Consider the following 25,880-nt stretch of genomic DNA (forward strand, 5'->3'; position numbering starts at 1 on the left):
TCTCCCCAATCATCGGAGCTTCTGACGCCAGTGTCCCAACTCCGATTCTTCCCCTCGGCTTACCACATACGCACACTGGGGAAGGCCGAGGGAGGATTCGGAGCTGATGTCAGCATCTGGTGTGCCGAGGAGAGAGGAAGGAACCTCACTGAGCCTAAAGTCCCACTCCCACCCGGGAGCCTGAGCTCCTACTCCTGCCTGGGAGGCCACTCTCCTTGATGACTCCAGGACAAGATATTCTTTGATCACTTGCAGCTGCGAGACAGTGGTGTGCAGTTTGAGAGGGAGAGAAAGGTCAGTGGGGGAAGGTAAAGAAGAGTGGGAGGAGGAAGTTCAAATTTCATGTCAGGTGAATTGTTTTTCAACCTGTGAAGTCAGTTCGGCTTTAAACAAAATTCAAATAAGTGAGGATTTTTGAGAATCTGATTTTGGATAAGCAGAGTTGTACTGTGCTTAATTTCATCAGTAGTGAGGGTGGGGTGTGATCTTTTAACGTTGACCTTTGTCCAAATCTCCATTACTTGTCTAGTCATATGACCTTCATGCTATTCTATTGTGACTTCAGTTGAATGTTAAACTGGGATCTTAGTTATCAAATTGGTTCATTAGATTTTCCCAGCTAATTATCCTCAGTGAGTGCAACTAGGAAGAGACTCAACGAGTTATTTTGTGAGATATTTGTTCATAAATTAGAGGTGGTATTCAATTTCAGAATGGGTAGCTGTGCAACCAAACTTGCCTTTAAATTCAGAATAGGTGCGCGGTGCAACCAAACTCGCCCTTTTTTGCTGTGAAGCCTGGGGTTATCCTAAGATCACAAGCAGATTTCATAATTGCCTTTTGCTCTCAGAGGCATGTAATTTCAACCTGGATGAGTGTTTCTACTGTCTCTAGTGCTTCAGCTCCATTTTCTGAATATTGTAATATCGCATGTCCAGGATAATTGCTGAGGCTTTTGCATTTACATTTTCTGTCCCAGAACATTAATTTTGTATACACTGCATATCCTGAATCTGAAACCGGTTTAAACACCATTTGAATTGTCATTTGAAACTTGAGAAGTAACTGACTCTCATTTTGTTATTTCTGTGTTAATAAAACTTTTATTTAGAATAATTTGCAGTGGGTTACTACTCTTGCAGGTCTGGTTCCAATGAATGGTTACGTATTAATCAACACAATGTTGCATGTCATTTTCGTTTGCGTATTTCTGTATCCACCACCCAGTTTCCAATAATCAGATTGTAAGGGAAGTGCCATTATTTCCAAAACTGATCACATCTGGAATGCAGTGGGAATGTGCTGAAGTTGTATGCATCTTCCCCGTGTTGCTTCTTTTCTCTGAACGAGTAGCTCCTTGCTTTTTCACCCATCAGAAAGCTCATTTGTGACACTCAGCCAACTCTTTTTGGTTGATCCACCAAGTTATGCAGATTTCTGTTCAACTTCTTAATTATTCTAATTTTCAGGTTTGCAACTTTTATCCTGGGAGCTTCACATCTCACCCATGAGGAAGTGTGGAATCATGAGCAAGAATATGGAATTGGAGGCTCTTTCTTGGAAGCCCAGCTCTTCACCACAGAAGAGAATAATGTCTTGCAGAATGGAGAAGTGATGGATGCAGAAGAAGTTCACACAGTCAATGAGACAGTGAATTGATTCTTGTTTCACTTGCATCTGAATAAGTTTCTGAATCATCATTCTGAACAGGTACTGAATAATGCACCAAATAGTGAACAGAAATAGCTGGTGTGGATATGTCTTGGACAACAATGCTGAAAGTACACTGAGACCAAGGAGATGAGCTGTTCAGTGAATCTATAAATTTTGGGTTTTTTTTAAATAATGTGCACTAATGTATATGATTTGGTGAGCAGTGACTTTTTTGGAGTTGATTTTTTTTTCTCATCTAGTGACTTGGGGAGCAAAGATTCTTGCTCTCAGCCAGCTTACAGATTTCTATATGCACAAGTGCCTATTGTCTTTTTTTTTAATATATTGTTGACAAAATGATTCCATATGACTTGTCTATCTGTAATTCAACCGGGGAAAAAAAGCAAATGAAGAACTGGATCTCTTTTCAATCCTATTGAAAGGTATCTAATTTGTCACAAGCATCTAATTGATCGCTGAGGTTTGGAGTGTGATTCAGATCACCTGAAGTGATCTTTGCACATTACTTGATGTAACATCACCTGAAGTGATCTTTGCACATTACTTGATGTAACTAACATTCTAACATTAGTACCTTCAAAAGACTTCTTGATGAATGTAGGGCAATAAAACATGATAGTCAGCCATCCACATTGTCTTCCCTGTGGCACTATCCAGGACAGTCACTGTGTATGGGAACCTCTGTCTGCTTGCACAGATGGTGAGAAAACAAGAAAGGATAGCACTGTTATTTCTGCTACCAGACTCCCGGCAGTTAACTGTAGTGATGGATGTATAACATCATCTACCTTGCTCCAAGTTGATGTGGAGCCATATTATGTAATCCTGAAGCATGATCGAAAGAGAACCTGTTATTGCATTATATTGTTTTCTTCTCTGTATTGCTTTGATATTTTAAAGCAGAGGTTAGGAATATGCAAGATTGTTAATGGTATTTAGACAAGTGGAATAATCATGTATTTTAGCAAATGTATAAAATGGAAAGATCATGAAAAGCATGTCATAAAGTAAAGGGGCAAGAATATAATGTGTTATTAAAAATGAGAATTTCTCCAAGGGAAAGGAAAACAAAGGCAAATTGTCCACAAGGTATTTGGTCTCAATAGCAATTGCAAACTTAAATTCAAATTTAATGCTGAGTTTTTGAACAAGATTTGTTCAAGACCTTTTAAAATTTGCATATTTTTATAAGATTAGTTTCATTTGGACAACATCTGTTTTTAATTTCTCATCTAGTTCAGTACTTGAAGGACTTTTTATTTAAAATTTATTAAGAATTCCATCAAGTATGAAGTTCTAAGCCAGTGCTCTGATTAAAACCTTTTGTTCAATTTTTTTAGTGTTCATCGGACTGAAATAACATTCTAACAAATTAATGGAAGATTAAGCAAATAATACATTGTTCATATTCTTCTTCTTCTTTGGCTTGGCTTCGCGGACGAAGATTTATGGAGGGGGTAAAAGTCCACGTCAGCTGCAGGCTCGTTTGTGGCTGACAAGTCCGATGCGGGACAGGCTGCAGGGGAAAATTGGTTGGTTGGGGTTGGGTGTTGGGTTTTTCCTCCTTTGCCTTTTGTCAGTGAGGTGGGCTCTGCGGTCTTCTTCAAAGGAGGTTGCTGCCCGCCAAACTGTGAGGCGCCAAGATGCACGGTTTGAGGCGATATCAGCCCACTGGCGGTGGTCAATGTGGCAGGCACCAAGAGATTTCTTTAGGCAGTCCTTGTACCTTTTCTTTGGTGGCCAGTGGAGAGCTCGCCATATAACACGAACTTGGGAAGGCGATGGTCCTCCATTCTGGAGACGTGACCCACCCAGCGCAGCTGGATCTTCAGCAGCGTGGACTCGATGCTGTCGACCTCTGCCATCTCGAGTACTTCGACGTTAGGGATGAAAGCGCTCCAATGGATGTTGAGGATGGAGCAGAGACAACGCTGGCGGAAGCGTTCTAGGAGCCGTAGGTGATGCCGGTAGAGGACCCATGATTCGGAGCCGAACAGGAGTGTGGGTATGACAACGGCTCTGTATACGCTTATCTTTGTGAGGTTTTTCAGTTGGTTGTTTTTCCAGACTCTTTTGTGTAGTCTTCCAAAGGCGCTATTTGCCTTGGCGAGTCTGTTGTCTATCTCATTGTCGATCCTTGCATCTGATGAAATGGTGCAGCCGAGATAGGTAAACTGGTTGACCGTTTTGAGTTTTGTGTGCCCGATGGAGATGTGGGGGGGCTGGTAGTCATGGTGGGGAGCTGGCTGATGGAGGACCTCAGTTTTCTTCAGGCTGACTTCCAGGCCAAACACTTTGGCAGTTTCCGCAAAGCAGGACGTCAAGCGCTGAAGAGCTGGCTCTGAATGGGCAACTAAAGCAGCATCGTCTGCAAAGAGTAGTTCAAGGACAAGTTTCTCTTGTGTCTTGGTGTGAGCTTGCAGGAGCCTCAGATTGAAGAGACTGCCATCCGTGCGGTACCGGATGTAAACAGCGTCTTCATTGTTGGGGTCTTTCATGGCTTGGTTCAGCATCATGCTGAAGAAGATTGAAAAGAGGGTTGGTGCGAGAACACAGCCTTGCTTCACGCCATTGTTAATGGAGAAGGGTTCAGAGAGCTCATTGCTGTATCTGACCCGACCTTGTTGGTTTTCGTGCAGTTGGATAATCATGTTGAGGAACTTTGGGGGACATCCGATACGCTCTAGTATTTGCCAAAGCCCTTTCCTGCTCACGGTGTCGAATGCTTTGGTGAGGTCAACAAAGGTGATGTAGAGTCCTTTGTTTTGTTCTCTGCACTTTTCTTGGAGCTGTCTGAGGGCAAAGACATGTCAGTAGTTCCTCTGTTTGCGCGAAAGTCACACTGTGACTCTGGGAGAATATTCTCGGCGACACTAGGTATTATTCTATTTAGTAGAATGCTAGGTCAGAATAAGCCTTAGCCCATTTAAGATTGAGATAACAAATCTCTTCACACAGCCAGGACGATGAAAAGTTGATAGCCATCCACACTGAGAGAGCTTTTTTTTTTACATTTCTGAGGAATCAAAATGAAATGGATTTTCATCAGGAAATTTCTTGAACAAATATTACTCAAAAATTCTCGTTAATTACAAGTTCCAGTTTGAAATGGTAATCCATGGCTCCAAGTATCTTGCTGACAATTTGCCTTTTTACCTTTGGAAAAACTTTCTTGTTTCAAACCCTGCTGTGAAGTAAAGGAGCAAGAATGCAATATGCATTGTCTAATCTTTGGAATTGAGACCTTTATGTGGCAGATCAAACGTACAAGGAAGGGGTTGTCACCCTGCTCTGCTATTCTTCACAATCAAGGCTGACCTTCTATCTCAGTCCCATAATCCTCTGTGATCCCATGTCCCGTAATATCCAGAAATCTATTATTCTGTTGTTCTGAATGAGTTTATTGACTGATTCTCCACAGCACTCTGGGGGAAACAGTTCCAACGATTCACCACTACGTGTATGATGAAATTTCTCATCCCAGTTCTAAATGGCTTCCCCTGATTCCAGACTCCGTAGCCAGTCGGGAGAGAGGGGGAGCTTCCCTGCATCTGCCCCATCGAACCCTGCAAGAATGTGAGATTGCTTCTTCTCCTTCTGGCTGTAGAGAATACAGGTTATACCTACTCCGTATCTCCTGGATTGGCAAATGTGTCGTCTCAGAAACCGGTCTGATGAATCTTCCTTGTACTCTCTCTGCAGCATTCAGATGCTTTAAGGTAAGAGGCCAAGGCTGTGCAATCAACAAAGCTCAGTAAACCACCTTTAACTAAGTGCATGTCCTTGAACTAAATCCCAACATACGATTTGCCATCCTAATTACTTGGTTCTATCTGCACATAGCTCTCAAGGACTTGGTTACAAGGATACCCTGATCCATTTGTACATTTCCTTATAATTCCATTTAAAAATGTATTTTTCTTTAGTGCACCAATGCGGATGACCTCACATTTTTTTTCCACACTGTATTCCATGAGCCATGCACTTGGTTTGTCTATGTCCCCTTCTCCAAAATCTCAATCACACCCAATTTTGTACTAACTGGAAAACTTTGGACCCATCAGCCAAATGGGGCCAAGCACTAATCAGCTAGTCACAGTTTACAAATCTGTGGGGGGAAAAAAAAAACAAGTGCTTATTCCCTCTTGGTGCTTTTTGTTCAACCCATTCTCAATCCTGCTACTTATGGGGTAAGTGGTGCAGTGTTACCGAAAGTCCATGGAATATCCACATACTCCATCTCGCATTCTGAGCTTCTTTTTCAGACCACTGTTTTCTCCTTTTGGCTTTTCACGTGTGAAATTCAAATCAAGGCCTCACCTCAAGGCAGACTAATACAAATTTAGATGACGTTTTAAAAAATTGGTTTCATATCTGCATTGATTTAACCATAAATTTGGATATTTTGTTCTTTCTGCTAGTATTTTGTCCAGTTTTATCCATCTTTGAATCCAAATTAAGGTTAAAATCCCCTCCTATCAATATATTCCCCTGCGTATCAACAATCTTCAAAAAAATATCTTGCATAAACTTTCAATCCTCTTCATTAGGTGTATATATATATATTGTCCAAATTCCAGAGCTCTGAATATATTTGACATTTTAATATTATGTATCTCCTTGCTGGATCTATTATTTCCTCCTCTATTTTGATTGGTACATTTTTTTTGATGAATATAGCTACTCCTCTGGCTTTTGAGTTATATGATGCTGCCGTTACATGTCCTACCCAGTCTCTCCTTAATTTCTTATGTTCCACTTCAGTTAGATGCATTTCCTGCACGAATGCTATATCTATTTTTTTCTTTTTTTAGTAAATTTAATAGCCTCTTCCTTTTGATTTGGTTATGTATTCCATTAATATTTATAATCATATAGTTCAACATGGCCATCTCATACTTTGTTTACCTCTCATTTCTGCTTCATCACCACCACTTTTCCCCATTTCCATTTCTCAGTTTTCTTTTTTTGAACGCACTGTATGACAACACTTCTAAAACATAAAATATTTCAACCATTCCCACATCTAAAATTCCCTTAACCCCAAGTGTCCCGCTCCTTGTCCCTTGCCGGGCAACCACAACTCCCCTCTCCATTCAGACTGCAAAACCGTTTGCAAGTGTCAACTGATTTTGCAGTGACTGTTATTCTCTCCCACCCAACCCACTCCAGAAAAGACTTTTATCTTCACATTACAACAAAGCTCCCCCTCTTTTCTTCTTTTTCATTATTTAGTTATTATTTATTTTAAATTTTTTAACCCCCTCCTCTTTTTTTCCCCCTTCTCCCTTACTTCCCTTTTCTTCCCTCTTTTAGTTCTTACTTATACATTATTTTTACTTTATATGTAGTTTGTTATCGTTCTTTGTTCTTGTTACATCTCTTCATCTCTCTTTCTGTCTTGCAGGTGTTCTGCAAATTCTCGTGCTTTCTCCAGATCCAAGAACCGTCTGCTTTGCTGCCCCAGGATAACTATTTTAAGCACCGCTGGATATCTTAACATAAATTTATAGCCTTTCTTCCATATTTTAGGAGCTCAAAACTTGTGTCTAGGTAGAAAAAATTTTTTGGACTTTTGTATTCCAGTGCTTTTTTGTCTTCTCTCATTTTATTCATTGCCTTCTCCAATATATTTTCTCTTGTCATGTATCTCAGAACTTTTACTAAATCGGATCTTGGTTTTTGTTGTGACTGTGGTTTTTGGGGCTAATGTTCTGTGTGCCCTTTCTATTTCCATTCCTTCCTGTATTTCTGGCATTCCCAGGACTTTTGGGATCCATTCTTCTATAAATTCTTTCATATCTTTGCCTTCTTCAGCATCCTTAAGGCCCACTATCTTTATATTGTTTTGCCTACTATAGTTTTCCATTATATCCATCCTGGTTTCTTTAACTTTTTTGTCACTTTCTTCCAATTTTCTTTGTAAGTCGTTCACTTCCATTTCTACCGCCATTACACATTCTTCCACATTTTCTAATCTTTTCCCTACATCTATTATGACCAGCTCTATTCTACTCACTTTTTCTTCTGTACTTTTCATTTCACTAAATTCTAGTATTAGCCATTCTTTTAATGCTTTCATTTGTTCTTAGGAACATAGTAAGTAGGAACAGGAGTAGGCCAAAAATGGCCCATCGAGCCTGCTCCACCATTCAATACGATCATGGCTGATCTAATTTATGACCTAACTCCAGCTACCTGCCTTCTCCCCATATCCTCTAATTGCTTGATCATGTAAAAATTAATCTAACCGAATTTTAAATATGTTTAATGAGGCAGCCTCAACCACTTCCCTGGTTAGAGAATTCCAAACATTCACTATCTGGGAAAAACTATTTTTCCTCATTTCTGTCCTAAATCTACTCCCCCAAATCTTGAGACTGTGTCCTCTCGTTTTAGTTTCCCTGGCCAGCTCAAAAGACCTTCCTACATCTATCCTATCCATACCCTTCATAATCCTATGTTTCTATAAGATATCCTCTCATTCTATTGAACTCGAGCGAATACAATCCTAGACGATTTAATCTTTCATCATAAGTCAACCCCTTCATCCCAGGGATCAACCTAGTAAACCTCCTCTGGACCGTCTCCAAAGCCAGTATATCCTTTCTCAAATATGGAGACCAGAACTGGACACAGTACTCCAGGTGTGGTCTCACCAGTACCTTATACAGTTGCAACATTACCTCCCTACTCCTGAATTCAATTCCTCTAGCGATGAAGGCCAACATTCCATTTTCCCTCTTAATAACCTGCTGCACCTGCAACCTAACCTTTTGCGATTCATGCACAAGCACTCCCAAGTCCCTCTGCACAACAGCATGCTGTAGTTTTAAAAAAAAATCTATGTACTGTCCATTCATTTTACCTCCTATTCCTCTATGCAGAGCTTGGTGTTCTTCTTCTTCTGTGTCTGCTCTTGGATTTGTCTTCTATTTCCCTTCCTTGTATCAGTGTCTCTTCTGACTTTCTTGTTGAGCTGTTTGTCTCAGTTTGTTGGGTTTTTTTTCCATGGTTTCTTGATCTTGGTCCTCTTCTGAGCTGGTTATCTGTTGTGTCTCTAGTTTCCTTTTTTCTTTCTCACCCCTCCCGTAACCCGTTGCTTTCTTCATTTTCCAGCTGGGAGCGCTGCTGTCAGGCCTTTCTCAGCTGTTCGTGCTGTGGAGTTTTACTCCACAGCTGGTCCCCCCTCCCGTTGGTGTTCTCGTCATGCACAGTTGCGCACCGGTTTGGCTCCGTGAGCCATTTTTGCAGTCCCGCGGTCGGTGGGTCGCGACCCTGCGGGGTCTCCACTAACCTCGGGGAGTGGGCTCCTATTTCCACGGCGGGTCCCTGCTTTTTCGTGCAGGTAAGGCCTTCACCTTTCTCTTCCGGCGTCTTTCTTCCCATTGTTTTTGGCTTTTCTTTCTTAGGTGCCATTTTCTCCTCACCTTTATTTTTTATTTGTTGAGATTTGTGTGTCTAGGGCTTTCCTTTTTCTTCACTTTTTTCCTTCGTTTCTGGAGAGGGCTGGTATTCTCCTACCGGCCACTACTCATCACGCAAAGTTAGACTTAGTGAAACTAAGCTGTCATTTTTGAATATTTATTTTAATTGTGCCACATTCTTTACAAGGAACTGAACTTTCAAGAAAATTATAATTAAGTTTAATTAAATCTGTAAATTAAGCAATGCTGTTAATATGAGTAGTTTCCATATATAAAGTATATTATTCGTGATCCAATATGTAATAAATTGTGTTTGTGAAACAGTGAGAAGGTAGCCAAGCATGTTCATTCTAATTATATCATTGGGAGAGCTGGTATTGTCATGAAGCAACAGCCCCCTCGTGTGGACAGACTAAAAAAATACTGTTACCAATGCAACATTGCTCTTCGATTTCAATGGGCTAGAATTTGTCAACTCAAGGATTTTTTTTAAAGTTTAGACATACAGCACGGTAACAGGCCCTTGTGGCCCATAAGGCTGTGCTGCCCAATTAACTTATCAACCCTGTACATTTTGAAGGGTGGGAGGAAACCAGAGTACCCGGGGAAAACCCATGCAGTCAATGAGCGAACACAAATTTTCAATCTGAAATGCAATCACAAATTCTTTTTATTAATAAAATTAAATATAGCTTTCTCAGCACTAGTACAATTGCTGGACAATTCAATAAGTTTATAATGCTACAGAAACAATCCCCAAAATAACACACAATACACCACTACAAAATTGTTTTTTTTTACACATACTCTGATGGCCATGTGAAGGCACCAAGTATATACAGACTATACAAATGCAACACCCTACCTACAGCTGAGCAAAAATGAGTTGATCTGCATTGTTGACAATTCAAATATTCAGATTCAATTTTTTGCTGTAATCTGAAGTGAATTTATTGACAGGAAGGAGGCACATAAAATTGTTCAGTTTTAAAAATAAATTATACCTCAGGGTTTCCAGAACTACCATAACTTTCTTAAACCTTGAATAACTACCAGCTATCAAATGTTAAGTTTGAGTTCCTTTGTAATCAAATTCCCTATCTTTTACTTCAGTTTCCTTCATTATGAATCTCCCTACACCCTATCCCCCTCCACCAAGACTATACTGTTTATACTCTGACTTAGTGTTCTCAAGTTATTTTGAAACTTGTATCTACCTCCCTTTTAGCAATACACAGCCAATTTATGATGAAATTGTGTCCCGAGATCTTTGCCCACAAAAAAATCATGATTTTTAGTTATCATAACCAAGCGGATGCAGATATTGAGATCTTTGAGTGCATGTTATTGAGTAAATCTCTGGATAATTTATAACTATTAATAGCCTGGATTTTGTGGGCTGATAATAATAGGAAAACTATCAGTATTCAGTATCCATGCATTGTAAAAATTTTTAACACATCATTTCACCCCCATCTCACCAGAAAGCAGTGTAATCATGGAAATTGGCTTAATTGATGAAGATTTTAAGTGTTTACAAACTTATCTTGCTATAAAATTCTCCAAAAATATGCTTTGTAGCAAGGAATGTAATGAAATCATCAATACCCACAGTTACTGCTTTACTGAGCTTCTTCATACAAAAATTAATGTTATAAATTGCATTTGTAATTAAGATCAAATCTTAAATTTTGTAGTTTATTTTTAATAAAGTGTATTTATAACATTTAACTTCTGCTTCATAATGTTTTACAGTACTGAATTTTTAAAAAAAAAGTTTAGCACAACATTTGCCTCCTGAGAATTCTTTTAACATGATTGGGCTAGACTAACTCAATAGATCAATATTCTGGATACCAAGGATCCCTTTACTGGTGGCAACAGATGTCAATACTCTTTTTAGATAGTTCTTTGTTGGCAAATTCTTTCAAACAGCAATGACTGCCGGTGTTCTGCTTACTCCAAAATCCAGGCCACTATTTTCTCTTTTTTTTTGTCCCCAAGAATAAACAGCTCTCTTGAAACTTTTAACCTGTAAATATTTGTGGGTTTCCGGATGAGGGAAGAATCTTTGGTTTTGACAGTTTTGTTTTGGTCAACTCTTAAATGCAAGTATCTCCACGAGAAATGTATTGTGGGTTCTTCATTAATTCTCAGAGAAAATTGTAAACCCAAGTATGCCACTGAAACTTAGAGGTAATTTTCATCAAAATATTTTAACCCAGGGGCCCAGAATTGGACACCACAAAAATTGAAGCATTATATTGCACATTTTAAGCGAAAACTGGGCCAGTGCTGAAACCAGAGAAAAATCGTAGCTAACCTGTTCAGTGTCACACCAACAGTAATTTGAAGATGTGCTCTCCCAATTCTTATGGATGCTGTTCAAGTTAAAAAAACCAATATTATCTAGTGCAACAACTTGTTGAAAGAAAATGACCTCATTTATCCAGCATCCAACCAGAATCATTTTAATGATCTGAACACAATACTGTGAATAGCAAGCAATTTCCCTGCTCTAAAGGAACACTACAGCACAGAAACGGGCCCTTCTGGTTGGTGCCAAACTATTATTTTGCCTAGTCCCACTGACTTGCACCCAGGTCACATCCCTCCATAACCCTCTCAACCATATACCTGTCCAAATTGTTCTCAAATATCAAAACTGAGCCCTGCATTTACCAGTGTCACAGGTCATTCATCCAAGACCCAGTTTTTAAAATTCACTGTGGCTGAATGTAATATCTAAAAAATGGTTCTCTGTTGTAATTTGCTTCCTGCTAGAATGTATTTGCCCATTGTAATGGCGTCTTAGTTTGAGCGTTCAATGCATGCTTAAGCCAGAATGAATACAAGTTCCATTTGAACATCTCAATGCAGGGTTTAAAGATTGAGCATTTCAGACAAATGGGCTTTCAAATCAGGATATGTTCTTCATACATGAACTGGCACTTATTTCTGCTATAGATTTAAAAAAAAATTCTGGTAGAAATTTACATTATTTGCTGTTGGTACTGAGTTGAGTGGGCATATTGTGGAACAATGCATTCTTGAAAATTTTTCCTCTAATTTTTTTTTAGAAAGTTTAACAGTGAAAACCAAATACATAGTTTTTAAACAATTCAAGTGCTTTGATATTCTTAAGTTTAATCACGAAGAAATGACTTTCTGATTTGGTTGCAAGCTTGTATGGTCCAGTGAAGCTGGATCCACATTTGGGTTTTCATCTCCTGGCAGGGGGATAACATTTTTAGGCAATTCGGGTTGGTTGATTCTATCCTCTGGGTTTTTGCTGACCTGCTCGTCCAAATTAGAGGTAGAAATGGGAACATCTGTTTTTGTTTGCTTGTTACAAGCAGATGAAGGTTCAGGCTGCATTGAGACTCCAAATGGCCAAGGGTCTGGAGGTACTGGGTTGTCATTCGCCTCCTGCAATGAAAATAAAGTCACAAATGTAAATCATAGCTGGCAATTTCAAAATTCAGATAAATAGGAAATTATCTTTGCCATTGATATAACAGATTTAGCTATTACAGTTTGTGAAATGGCTAGTGTTTAAAATGCAATTAGATACATCACACCCTCTTCCAATATGAAAGTCAAGTATTTACACTTAAGTAGCTCCCTCTTAGAGTCTCCTACTCTGTGATTTAGAGGGTATAATGAGGGAGCTACTGCATTGCCATCTGCTGTGGAAGTGAAGGCCTTATTGTGGTGACGTTGCCAAAGTGGCTGAGTGTACATTCACTTTAATTCTTAGCTAAAGCTTCACAAATGAGTCATGAATTTTTTTTTTGTTGGCTCTGCAATTAAAAATTGAATTGATATGACTACTCCCACAAAAGGGTGTGTGCGTAAAAATCCCTACTGGGTTTAGACTGAGTCACCTGATTTGTTTTCTGAATTCCCCAAAACACACATCAGTAAAAAGGGTTGCATATACATCAGTGTTTAATGCATTTTCCATCATGATTATTCATTATCCTTTATGTCTGCAGACCAATTTATTCGCTGTTTTCACATCCAACAATGAATTGAAACAGGTGTTAGCAAAATGTAAAGCTATCTCAGAACAACTGTGAAAAGTTGTTTGAACATTGACAAATCTGGTCATTGTGTTGAAATTTATGAAAGCTGATGGACTTCTGCAGTGAACTCGAGTGCACTGTAATGTGTTCTATCTAATCTGACAAGTAGTGTTCTCCAACAAGAGATGCTCTTCTTGTGTTCCTGATTGGTTTGCCACAGGACGTGATCATTATAAGAACAGATACAAAAATGGATTGATCAGATGGGATTTGTGCTGCCATTTTAGGGTGAGTAAATGAAACTTGGAAAGGCAATTTCATGGCGCAAGCAGCCGAGTGGTAGATGGTATTACGTTGATTATATTTTTTCCTTTAGAAGTGTCCCTTGGTAGCACAGCTACCGAGTTGGTTCCTTATCTCCAACAACCCAAAGTTCAATCCTGACCACTGCTCTCTAGGGTTTGCAGTTTGTCCCATGACTGCATTGGTGCTCCACTCAATAAAAGACAACTTTGATGAAGGAGCTGTCGTCGTCAGAGTGGGCTGAGTCAGAGTGGTAAGGCTTTGGCTCAACAGGCATCGGAGAGAACAGGTAAGGGGCGAGGGACAGTAGGTGTTGAGGTAAGAAAGGGCCAACCCTTTTTAAAAACCTGGTATCATAAGGGGATACAACAATATTGTTATGAAAAAGAACTTTTCATCTCACTTGAGCAGCGAAGAAATATGACTTGTCCAATTAGATTTTTTTTGTCATCTTCAGTTACAATCCTTCCTTAGGGCCAATTTGGGTCCTGAAATGACTCTACTGGGACTCAATGATAAGGAGAACCTACTCCATGAAGGAGTTTATGTACAAGTTTATTTCTAGAATTTTTTTTAAATTAATGAGTGAGTGCCCAAAACCAAGTCTGCCTAAATCTAGAGTGAGATGGGAGACAGACTTAGACACAATTGATGAACAACTCTGGTCAGATCTGTCAGGTAAGTTTGCTGTCTACTATCAATGCTAGGTATAGATTGGTCCACTATAATTTTCTCCATCAACTATACCTCACCCCACAGAAATTACACCAATATAAACCTGAATTATGTGTTTTAAATGTGGTAAAGAGGCTGATCCATTTTTACATTCTACCTGGCTTTGCGCGAAGGTGAGTCCCTTCTGGTATGATCTCTGTGACACCCTAACTAAGATCATGGGTCACCTTCCCAGTAGTCCCAGAGCTGTGTCTTCTTGGGGAACTTTACTACATTTGGTAAATCACTAGCTAATTCTCAAATTCACAGAAATTACTTTAGGTGTGGCCAGGAAGTGTATAGCAGTAACATGGAAGTCTGGCTTCCATCTACTCATGGATCGGTGGTCAGAGATGAATAGCTGCATCCCAGTTGAAAAAGTCACATACAATCTCAGGAAGGGATATACACCTTCTTAAAAACCTGGCAGCCTTATTTACGCCTCACTGGTGCCAATACAAGGTTACAATCATTACTGGCTAGCCAGTAGACCTCTAAAAATTTTAACACTTGGTATTATCATGTCTCCATATGTTCTACAGTTCACACAGACAATAGGATTTTTTTTTCTTTTTCTTCGTTCTTTCTGTTTAATAATAAATATAGAGGGCAGGGATGGAGGAGGGTTTCTCTTGATGTTTATTGGTATGACTGTTGATTGTTAAATATATTTAAAATGATAAAATATTACAAAAAAGGACAGGGACAGCCTTTTCAAGGAACAACAGTGATTCAGCAGGTAAGGGCAGGTTTTAGATATATATTTTGTTTCTCTAGTCATAGACAGTGGGAATGGCAGCCAAGGCAGGGGAAAATTCCACTTGCAGTATGTGGGTCATCAGGAAAGCCAATAGTAAACCTGGCATCTTCATCTGTGAAGAGTCCATCCATCTGCAGCTTCTGAGAAGGAATTGAAGCTGGAGTTGGATGAACACCAGATCATTCAAGAGGCAGACAGGTTGATACAGGAGTTACAAGGACACTATCACACCTAGGAGGTAGGAGGAGGGTGACAGTCGGGAGAGGAAAGGGAATAGGCAGGCAGTGCAAGGCACCCCTGTGACTGTTCCCCTCAATAACAATTATACCATTTTGGATACTGGTGGGTTGGAATGACCTACCAAGGATAAGTTGTGGAATTCAGGTCTCTGGCATGGAGTCTGGTCCTGTGGCTCAGGGAAGGGAGGAGAAGAAGTGAGCTGTAGTGATAGGGGATTCCACTGTTTGGGGGGGGGAAACAGATAAGAGGTTCTGTGGAAGAGATCCTATATCCCAGATGGTATATTGCATCCCTGGTGCCAGAGTCCAAGATATCTCAGATCAAGTTTACGGCTTTCTCAGGAGGGAGGGTAAGCAGCCAGATGTCGTGGTCCATATACGGACCAATTATGTGGGTAGGAAGGATGTGGAGGTCCTGCAAGGAGAGGTCAGGACCTTCAGGGTAGTGATCTGAGGATTGCTACCTGTTCCATCTGCTAGTGAGGTTAGAAAAAAAGAGAATAATGCAGCTTAACACGTAATTAAAGACATGGTGCAGGAGGGAGGGCTTTGGGTTTCTGCTTCATTCGACTCTCTTCCAGGGAAGGTGGGACCTTTTCCAATGGGACGGTTGGCATCTGAACTGGAGGATGGGAACCAGAGTGTCAAAGGAGATAGAGGAGGGAAAATATGATGTGAAAATTGCATGTAACATTAGAAGTCAATGGATTGTACGTGGTGGAAATTTTCTAAAGTACATCTATTTCAATGCAAGGTGCATTGTAGAAAAGGCAGACAGGCTTAGAGCATGAATTGGAACACAGAATTATGATATTGTGGCCATTAGTGAAACTTGGTTGCAAGAGGGGCAGGACTGGCAGCTCAATGTTCTGGGTTTCCATTGCTTCAGACACGATAGAATGGTGGGGATGAAAGGGGGAGGAGTGGCATTGCTCGTCAGGGAAAATATCACAGGCACGGCAGACCAAAGGGCTTATCTACTGAGGCCATATGGGTGGAGCTGAGGATCAGAAAAGGTATGACCACACTCATGGGGTTGTATTATAGACCACCCAATAATCAACAAGAATTGGAGGGGAAAATCTATAGAGATAGTAGACAGCTGCAGGAAAAAATATGGTTCTGACAGTAGATTTTAATTTTCCACATATTGACTGGGACCACATTGTAAAAGGTCTGAATGGCCTGGAGTTTGTCAAATGTGTTCAGGAAAGTTTTCTAAATCAATGTCAAGGTCTCAACTAGAGAGAATGCAATACTAGATCTCCTACATTGGAGCAAGACAAGACAATTGACAGACAGAAGTATGTCTAGGGGAATATTTTGGGTCCAGTTAATTATGGAGGATAGGTCTTGGCATCAGGTTCAGATTCTAAATTGGACAAAGGCCAATTTTGAGGAAATGAGAAAGGATCTAGAATGTGTGGATTGGGATGTTATTTTCAGGCAAGGTTAGCAGGCATAGGGAACCTTGGTTTGAGGGATAGTGGGGATTGGATTCGGAAGAGGAGGAGTGTATAGCAGGCATAGGCAACGTGGAACTAATAAGGTACTTGAGGAGTATAAAAATGCAAGAAAAACCTCAAAGAAGAACTTAGGAAGGCTTAAAGAAGACATGAGGTTGCTTTAATTGGCAGACAATGTGAAGGAAAATCCTAATGGTTTCTACAGGTATATTAAGAGCAAAAGGATAGTAAGGGACAAAATTGGTCTCCTTGAAGATCAGAGTAGTCAGCTTTGTACAAAGCCAAAAGAGATGGGGAAGATTTTTTTTCATCAGTATTCACACAGGAAACAGTCATGAGAAATCAGGAAAACCAGCATTGAGGTCACGGAACCTATCAAGATTAAAGAGGAAGAAGTACAATAAGGGTGGATAAATTCCCAGGAACTGACAAGATATTCCATCGGAACTTGAGGGAGCCTAGGGTAGAAATTGCAGTGGCTCTGGCAAAAATATTTAAAACATCCTTAATCACGGATGTGGTGCCGGAGTATTGGAGGGTAGCTCTCGTTGTTCCATTGTTTAAAAAAGGCTCTAAAGGTAACTCTGGAAATTATAGGCCGGTGAGCCTGATGTCAGTAGTAGGTAAATTTAGGGAAGGTGTTCTAAGAGATCAGATATATAATTATTTGGATAGCCATAAACTGATTAGGGATAGTCAACATGGCTTTGTACATGGTAGGTTGCATTTAACCAATCTTGTAGAGTTTTCACAGGATGTTATCAGGAAAGTTGACAAAGGAAAGGCTGAGGATGTGGTCTACATGGACTTTAGAAAGGCATTTGTCAAGGTCCCACGTGGGAGGTTAGTCAGAAGGTTCAGACGCTAGGTTATCCTGGTGAAGTAGTGAGGTGGATTCAACAATGGCTGGATGGGAAAAGCCAGAGAGTGGTGGTGGATGGTTGCTTCTCAGACTGGAGGCCTGTGACTAGTGGTGTGCCTCAGGGATTGGTGCTGGGACCATTGTTGTTTTGTCATCTATATCAATGATCGGGATGATAATGTAAATTGGATCAGCATGTTTGCAGATGACACTAGGATTGGAGGGCTATGGACAGCGAAGATGATTTTCAAAGCTTGCAAATGGATATGGACCAGCTGGAAAAATGAGCTGAAAAAATGACAGATGGAATTTAATACAGACAAGTGTGAGGTGTTGCATTTTGGAAAGACAAACCAAGCATTAGTATCATGTACATGGTAAATGGTAGGGCACTGAGGAGTGTGGTAGAACAGAGGAATCTGGGAATACAGATACATAATTCCCTGAAAGTGGTGTCATAGGTGGATAGGGTTGTAAAAAGAGCTTTTGGCATATTGGCCTTCATAAATCAAAGTATTGATTACAGGAGTTGGGATGTTATGGTAAAGATGCATAAAACAAGTATTGTGTACAGTTTTGGTCACCTAGCTACAGGAAAGATATCAATAAGGCAGAAAGAGTGCAGAGAAGATTGACTAGGATGTTGCCTGGACTTCAGTTACTGAGTTACAGGGAAAGGTTAAACAGGTTAGGACTTTATTCCCTGGTGCACTGAAGAATGAGGGGAGATTTGATAGAGATATTTAAATTTATGAGGGGGAATAGACAGAGTAAATGTAGATAGGCTTTTTACACTGAGGGGAGGTGAGATACAAGCCAGAGGACATGGGTTAAGAGTGAAAGGGGGAAAGTTTAGGGGGAACTTCTTCACACAGAGTGGTGGGAGTGTGGAACAAGTTGTCAGCGGAAGTGGTGAATGTGGGCTCAAGTTTGAAGAATATGGACAGGTACGTGGATATGAGGGGTATGGAGGGCTGCAGTCACGGTGCAGGTCAGATGGACTAGGCAAAAAAAAATGGTTTGGCGCAGACGAGAAGGGGCCTGTTTCTGTGCTGTAATATTCTATGGTTCTACAATATGCAAGTGTGTTGGAGAAACTCAGCAGCTCACGGAGCATCCATAGGAAGTAGATGGTAACTAATGTTTACCTTCGACAGGTCGTCTTGCTGCGTGAATTGCTGAGTTTTTCCATTGCGATTGTTTATTAAACCTGACCCCAGCATCTGCAAATTTTCTCACTTAACTTGTCTTCCACATCAAGTCTCTTCCTGGATTCATCTTGTATCCCTTTCTCCACACATTCAAAAATAGATAGACCTAGGCTTCAAATTTAGCCCAGCAGCAGCTTCAGGGACAGAGAATTCTAAAGATGCACATGTTTCTAATGAACAAATTCCTCCTCATCTAATAGATGGCTGCATAAACACAGAAATGTGGGAGGAACTCAGCAGGTCTCACAGCATCCATCGGAGGTAAAGATATATAACCAACATTCCTGGCCTGAGCCCTTCTTCAAGATGTGTGAGTAAAAGGCAAGCAAGCATCCGAATTAAAAGAAAGGGCAGTGGGAGGATGGCTGACACACTAATGCTTGTGACTTTCTCATTGTAGAATCACCAGATGGGAGAAATATCTTCCTTTATTCAATCTGGTGCGCCCTTTCAGAAGTGTTTACTTCAGTGAGATCTTGCTGCCTTCTAAACTCCAGACTTAGTAGAATTCTTAGTAGAGTCATACAGTTTGGAAACAGACCCTTCATCCCAACCAGCCAAATGTTCCACCCACATGTGCCTGGATCATATCCTTCCAAATTTCTTATCCATGAAACTGTCCAAATATTTCTCAAACAATACAGTACTTGCCTTAACCACCTCCTCCCCCTTGAACCTATATCCTCTGATTATTGGTTCACCTACTCTGGGCAAAAGACTGTGTTCACCCGATCTATTCCTCTCATGGCTTTGTACACTTCCTGCACTCCAAGAAATAAACCCCCTAGCCTGCTTAACCTCTCTCAATAGCTCGGCCTCCAAGTCCTGGCAACATCTTCTTAAATCTTCTCTGCACCATCTCCAGCTTGACACCTTTCCTGCAGCATGGTGACTAAAACTGAACACAATTCTCAAAATGTAGCCTCAGCAATATCTTTCACAACTGCAACAGACCTCTCAACCTCCAAACTCAGTATTTTGACTGATTAAGGCCAATGTGTCAAAACTCTTTTAACAACTCTATCCAACTGTGATGCCACTTTCAAGGCACTATGAGCCTGTACTCCTTGATCCCTCTGCTCTACAGCACTCCCCAGATTGCTACCAATCACTGTGTAGATCCTAACGACATTAGACTTCCAAAAAGGAACACCTCACATGTCTAAGAATTAAATTGATCAAGATCCTGCTGCAATCTTAGGCAACCATCTTCACTATCTACAATACCAAACGCTGAGGCATACCACTAGTCACAGGTCTCCACTTTGAAAAACAACATTTCATTATCACCCGAGTGTGGTCTGTTTAATATGTTGGATGAAGAGGCTGGTGGGGTGGTTTTAGATCCCACCACCACATATCCTCTGCAATTTTTTTATCACCTACAACATGATCCCACCACCAGACACATCTTCTCCTTCGTTAGGGACCATTCCTTCTGTGACTCCCTCGTCCACTCATCCTTTCCCACTAATCGCCTCCTTGACATCTTCCCCTGTGGCCGCAGGAATTTCTACAATACCACCTCCCTCACCACCATTTGGGGCCCCAAACAGTCCTTGCAAGTGAAGCAACACTTCACTTGTGAATCTGCAAGAGTCATCTACTGCATCCGATGCTCCTGTTGTGGTCTCTTCTATATCAGGGAGACTGGATGTGGACTGGGAGATAGCTTTGTTAAACACCTTTGCTCTGAATGCATCAATGACTGTGATCTCCCAGTGGCTAACCATTTCAAATCTGCCCCCCACTCCCATGCTGGCACTTCTGACCATGGCCTCATGCACTGCAAAACCCAGGGCCACCCATAAATTGAAGGGATAACACCTAATATTCTGTCTGGACACTCTCCAACCAGATGGCATTAACATCAACTTTTCTGGTTTGAGCTAGACCACTCCCTGGTTTGAGCTAGACCACTTCCCTATTCCTCTGGTCTCCTTTTCTCCAGCTCTCCATCTTCCCTCTCCACTCAGAGTGATCATCCCCATTTTCTCTTGCGCCCTTTCTCCCTTATCTATCTTTTTAAAAAATATATATTTCTTATACTATCAATAACAATATTCATCATCACTAATATATACACAGTGACATTTGCTCTTCCCCTCTTTTATCCCTCCCCCCTTCAAAAACAATAAATAAAACAAAGAAATAAAATAAAGTTGTATCGCCCACTTTCACATTTAAATCTTATTGTGCTCATAATTATGTTGTTTTAAGAGATGGAGGATTGTGGTCAACATTCTCCGACATATTTTATGTATGGTTCCCAAGTTTGTTTGAATAATGTACACTTGTCTTTCAGATTGTATGTAATTTTTTCTAATGGAATACACTTGTTTATTTCTGTACCACTGTTGTATTTTAAGGCTTGCTTCCATTTTCCAAGTTGTCATAATACACTTTTTTGCTACTGCTAGTGGTATCATAATAAATCTTATTTGGACTTTGTCTTTTATATTATTTAACAGAATTTTTTTTGATCTTTTGGTATATAATTTTTTGTGATTTTGTTTAATATTAGGTTTAGATCGTCCCAGAACGTTTTCACTTTTGAACATGTCCAAATTGCATGCAATGTTGTTCCAGTCTCTTGTTTACAGCAAAAACATCTATCCGATGGTGTAGGATACCACTCTTCTAATTTCTGCAGAGCAATATATAATCTGTGTAGCCAGTTATATTGAATCATACATAATCTACTATTTATCGTGTTCCTCATTGTTCCTATACATAAGTCCTCCCATGTTTCGTTCTTTATCTCTGCGTTTAAATATTTTTCCCAACTTTGTTTGGTTTATACTTTATTTCATCTTCTTCTTTATATTGCAATTTGATGTACATGTTTGTAATAATTTTTTTAATGATCATTGTGTCTGTGATTAAATATTCATAGTTGCTACTTTCTGGTAATCTCAAGCTATTTCCCAGGATATTTTTTTAGGTAAGTTTTCAATTGGTAATATGTAAACATTGCACTTTGTGTTATTCCATGTCTATCTTTTAATTGCTTAAATGTTAATAATTTCCCAAAAAACTATCTTCTATTTTCTTGATTTGTTTTCTATCCCATTCCTTGAAAAATAAATTATCTATTGTAAAGGGGATTCGTGTTTCGTGTCAATAACATTTTTAGTATTTGATAATTTATCTTTTTTTCCTTCCAGGTGTATCCATTTCCATCATTTAAGTATGTGATGTAGTACTGGTGAATTGTTGTTCTGCACCAATTTTTCATCCCATTTATAAAGTATATGTTTTAGGATATTTTCTCCCAATTTGTCTAATTCTCTCTTAGCCCAGTCGGGTTTTTCTCCTCTCTGATAAAAATCTGATAAGTACCTTAACTGCACTGCCCTGTAGTAATTTTTTAAGTTTGGTAGCTGTAGCGTTTTCCCCCCCCACCCCCCCACCCTTGTTTGTATCTCCATGTTATTTTTTCTAGCGCTATTCTTGATTTCTTACCTTTCCATAAAAATTTCCTTACTATTTTCTTCAGTTTTATAAAAAGTTTTTCTTTCAGGGGAATTGGTAATGTTTGGAATAGATATTGCACTCGAGGGAACACATTAATCTTAATACAGTTTACTCTTCTTATTAAAGTTAATGGTAGTTCTTTCCAACTCTCTAAATCTTCCTGTATTTTTTTAATTGATGGGTCATAGTTTAATTTGTATAAATGTTTTAAGTTGTTATCTATTCTGATACCACGGTAACGTATCGCCTGTGATTGCCATTTAAAAGGGGTTTCTTTCTTGAATTCTGAATAATCAACTTTGTTCAATGGCATCACTTCACTTTTATCAGTGTTAATCTTGTACCCTGATATTTCTCCATATTCTTTCAGTTTCATATGTAGTTTTTTAAAATTGACTTATCTAGTTCTGTTAAATATACTATGATGTCGTCTGCAAATAAGCTGATTTTATATTCTTTCTCTTTTATTTTTATTCCTTATATCAAAGTTTCCTTCTTTATCAACTCAGTTGGTGGTTCAATAATCAAAGCCAACAGTGAAGGGGATAATGGGCATCCCTGTCTTGTTGACCTGCTTAATTTAAAGTGATCTGATACATATCCATTTATTACTACCTTTGCTAACGGTCCATTATATAATGCTCTAATCCAGTTAATAAATTTTTCCGGTAGTTTAAATTTCTGTAACACTTTAAACAAATAATTTCACTCTATCCTGTCGAAGGCTTTCTCTGCGTTTAACGTAACAGCTACTGTTGGCGTTTTATTTATTTACGCTGCATGAATTAAATTAATAAGTTTACAAACATTATCAGCTGCCTGTCTTTTTTTTAAACAAATTCAGTTTGGTCTTGCCTTACTGGTTTCGATTCACAGTCATTCAGCTTGTTTGCTAGTAATTTATAATCTGTATTCAATAACGATATTGGTGTGTATGATGTTGGCAATAGCAGGTCTTTTCCTTCTTTTTGGATTACTGTAATTATTGCTGTTCTACATGATTCTTGTAAGTTTTGGGTCTCTTCCCCCTGATTTATTACTTCTGGGGGGGGGGGGGGGGGAATTAATAGATTCCTAAAAACTTTATAAAACTCTATAGGGAATCCATCTTCACCTGATGTTTTATTGTTTGGTAGTTTTATTAATATATCTTGTATTTCTTAAGTTTTAAAAGGTTCTGTCAATTTATTTTGTTCTTCTATTTGTAGATATGGTAGTTCAATATTAGATTTTAAAAATTCATGAATTTTTTCCTACATTTTCAATTTGGTATAATTGTTTATAGAATTTTTAAAAATTTTCATTAATCTCCAATGGATTATATGTGATCTGTTTATCATCATTTCTTGTCGCTAGAATGGTTCTTTTAGCTTGTTCTGTTTTAAGTTGCCAGGCCAATATTTTGTGGGTTTTCTCTCCCAGTTCATAATATTTTTGATTTGTTTTCATTATATTTTTCTCTACTTTATGTGTTTATCTATCTTAATCCATTTTGCTCATAACTTGATGAAGGGCTCAAGCCCAAAATGATGGTTATGTATGTTATCTTTGCTATATAAAATACTTTGTTTGACCTGTGTTTCCCCAACTTTGTGCAAGGCTGTGTTCTCGCACCAACCCTCTTTTCAATCTTCTTCAGCATGATGCTGAACCAAGCCATGAAAGACCTCAACAATGAAGGCGCTGTTTAAATCCGGTACCGCACGGATGGCAGTCTCTTCAATCTGAGGCACCTGCAAGCTCACACCAAGACACAAGAGAAACTTGTCCGTGAACCACTCTTTGCAGACAATGCCGCTTTAGTTGCCCATTCAAAGCCAGCTCTTCAGCGCTTGACGTCCTGTTTTGCGGAAACTGCCAAAATGTTTGGCCTGGAAGTCAGCCTGAAGAAAACTGAGGTCCTCCATCAGCCAGCTCCCCACCATGACTACCAGCCCCCCCACATCTCCATCGGGCACACAAAACTCAAAACGGTCAACCAGTTAACCTATCTCGGCTGCACCATTTCATCCGATGAAAGGATTGACAACGAGATAGACAACAGACTCGCCAAGGCAAATAGCGCCTTTGGAAGACTACACAAAAGAGTCTGGAAAAACAACCAACTGAAAAACCTCACAAAGATAAGATAAACAGAGCCGTTGTCATACCCACACTCCTGTTCGGCTCCGAATCATGGGTCCTCTACCGGCATCACCTACGGCTCCTAGAACGCTTCCACCAGCGTTGTCTCCGCTCCATCCTCAACATTCATTGGAGCGCTTTCATCCCTAACGTCGAAGTACTCGAGATGGCAGAGGTCGACAGCATCGAGTCCACGCTGCTGAAGATCCAGCTGCGCTGGGTGGGTCACGTCTCCAGAATGGAGGACCATCGCCTTCCCAAGATCGTGTTATATGGCAAGCTCTCCACTGGCCACCGTGACAGAGGTGCACCAAAGAAAAGGTACAAGGACTGCCTAAATAAATCTCTTGGTGCCTGCCACATTGACCACCGCCAGTGGGCTGATATCGCCTTAAACCGTGCATCTTGGCGCCTCACAGTTTGGCGGGCAGCAACCTCCTTTGAAGAAGACCGCAGAGCCCACCTCACTGACAAAAAGCAAAGGAGGAAAAACCCAACACCCAACCCCAACCAACCAATTTTCCGCTGCAACCGTGTCTGCCTGTCCCGCATCGGACTTGTCAGCCACAAACGAACCTGCAGCTGACGTGGACACTTACCCCCTCCATAAATCTTCGTCCGCGAAGCCAAGCCAAAGAAAGAAGAAGAAGAATTCCCTCTTACCTGTGCTCTTCACTCTTTCCCCACATCCTCCCACCATTTTATTCAGGTACTTGCCTACATTTGTGTCATACCTTGATGAACGGCTCAAGCCTGAAATGTTGGTTATGTATCTTTGCTATATAAAGTACACTGTGTGATTGTTGAGTTTCTCCAGCAGTGCTTTTATTTTATTCCATCATCACCCTCTGCTTTCTTCCATGAAATCAATTTTCTATCCATTCAGCTCTCTCTCCTTGGATCCCATGCAGCTTAACCTTCCAGAGTAGCCTCCCATGCAAAACTTTATCGAGTGCCTTGGTTGAAATCCATATATACGTCTACAGCTCTGACCTCGTTAACCTTTGTGGTCAATCAGATTTGTGAGACATGACCGTTCACTTACAAAACTGTGCTGATCACGAATCAGCTTTTATCTATCCAAGTGCATGCATATTTTCTCCCTCATAATACTCCAGTAACTTACCGACCACAGATGTTAGGCTTACTGGTCTGTAGTTCCCAGGCTTTTGCCCTGCAGCCTTTCTTGAATAGAGGTGCAATGTTTGCCACCCTCCAGTCTTCAGGCACCTCACCTGAACTTAATGACACTCCTCACTCTCACTATACATCTTAGTATTCTCCCAGACAACAGCATCAGCCACAACCTTCAATAACTTCAAAAGATTTGCCAAATGATATCCCTGTCATTAATCAGTAACTCTATTGTATTGCGCCGCGGCTTTCTAAGCGCCGCGGCTTTCTAAGCGCAAAGTTACCATGATCAGTGACTTGTGCGCATCACCCTCCAAAAAAAACCAACAGTTCCATAAATGAGACTCTGGTAAAGATGGTCCACTTTCAGGTCATGAAGGCAGATGTCAGTTACGACAGATTCACCATCGCTTCTTAGGTATCTACACAGCCATTGTTCATCTGGGGTAAAGAGTGTTCAA

The 25,880-nt window shown here is 40.1% G+C and overlaps 2 protein-coding genes across 8 annotated transcripts in view; one reads left to right on the forward strand and one right to left on the reverse strand.

Moving 5' to 3' along the window:
• Positions 1-2,018, forward strand: part of LOC138761835 (nuclear envelope integral membrane protein 1a-like) — a 35,027-nt gene extending 33,009 nt beyond the window's left edge. For both annotated transcript variants that reach the window (XM_069934656.1, XM_069934657.1), the window contains exon 9: positions 1,470-2,018. In XM_069934656.1, the coding sequence (XP_069790757.1) occupies positions 1,470-1,659 (190 nt within the window). In that variant the 3' untranslated portion in view covers positions 1,660-2,018. The remainder of the gene's footprint in view (positions 1-1,469) is intronic.
• Positions 2,019-12,211: 10,193 nt separating this feature from the next.
• mfsd6b (major facilitator superfamily domain containing 6b) overlaps positions 12,212-25,880 on the reverse strand; it is a 63,910-nt gene continuing 50,241 nt past the window's right edge. For all 6 annotated transcript variants that reach the window (XM_069934659.1, XM_069934663.1, XM_069934662.1 and 3 more), the window contains one exon: positions 12,212-12,530. In XM_069934659.1, coding sequence (XP_069790760.1) covers positions 12,252-12,530 — 279 coding nt within the window. In that variant the 3' untranslated portion in view covers positions 12,212-12,251. The remainder of the gene's footprint in view (positions 12,531-25,880) is intronic.

Source organism: Narcine bancroftii, chromosome 4 (assembly GCF_036971445.1).
Source record: "Narcine bancroftii isolate sNarBan1 chromosome 4, sNarBan1.hap1, whole genome shotgun sequence".
Lineage (NCBI taxonomy): Eukaryota > Metazoa > Chordata > Chondrichthyes > Torpediniformes > Narcinidae > Narcine > Narcine bancroftii.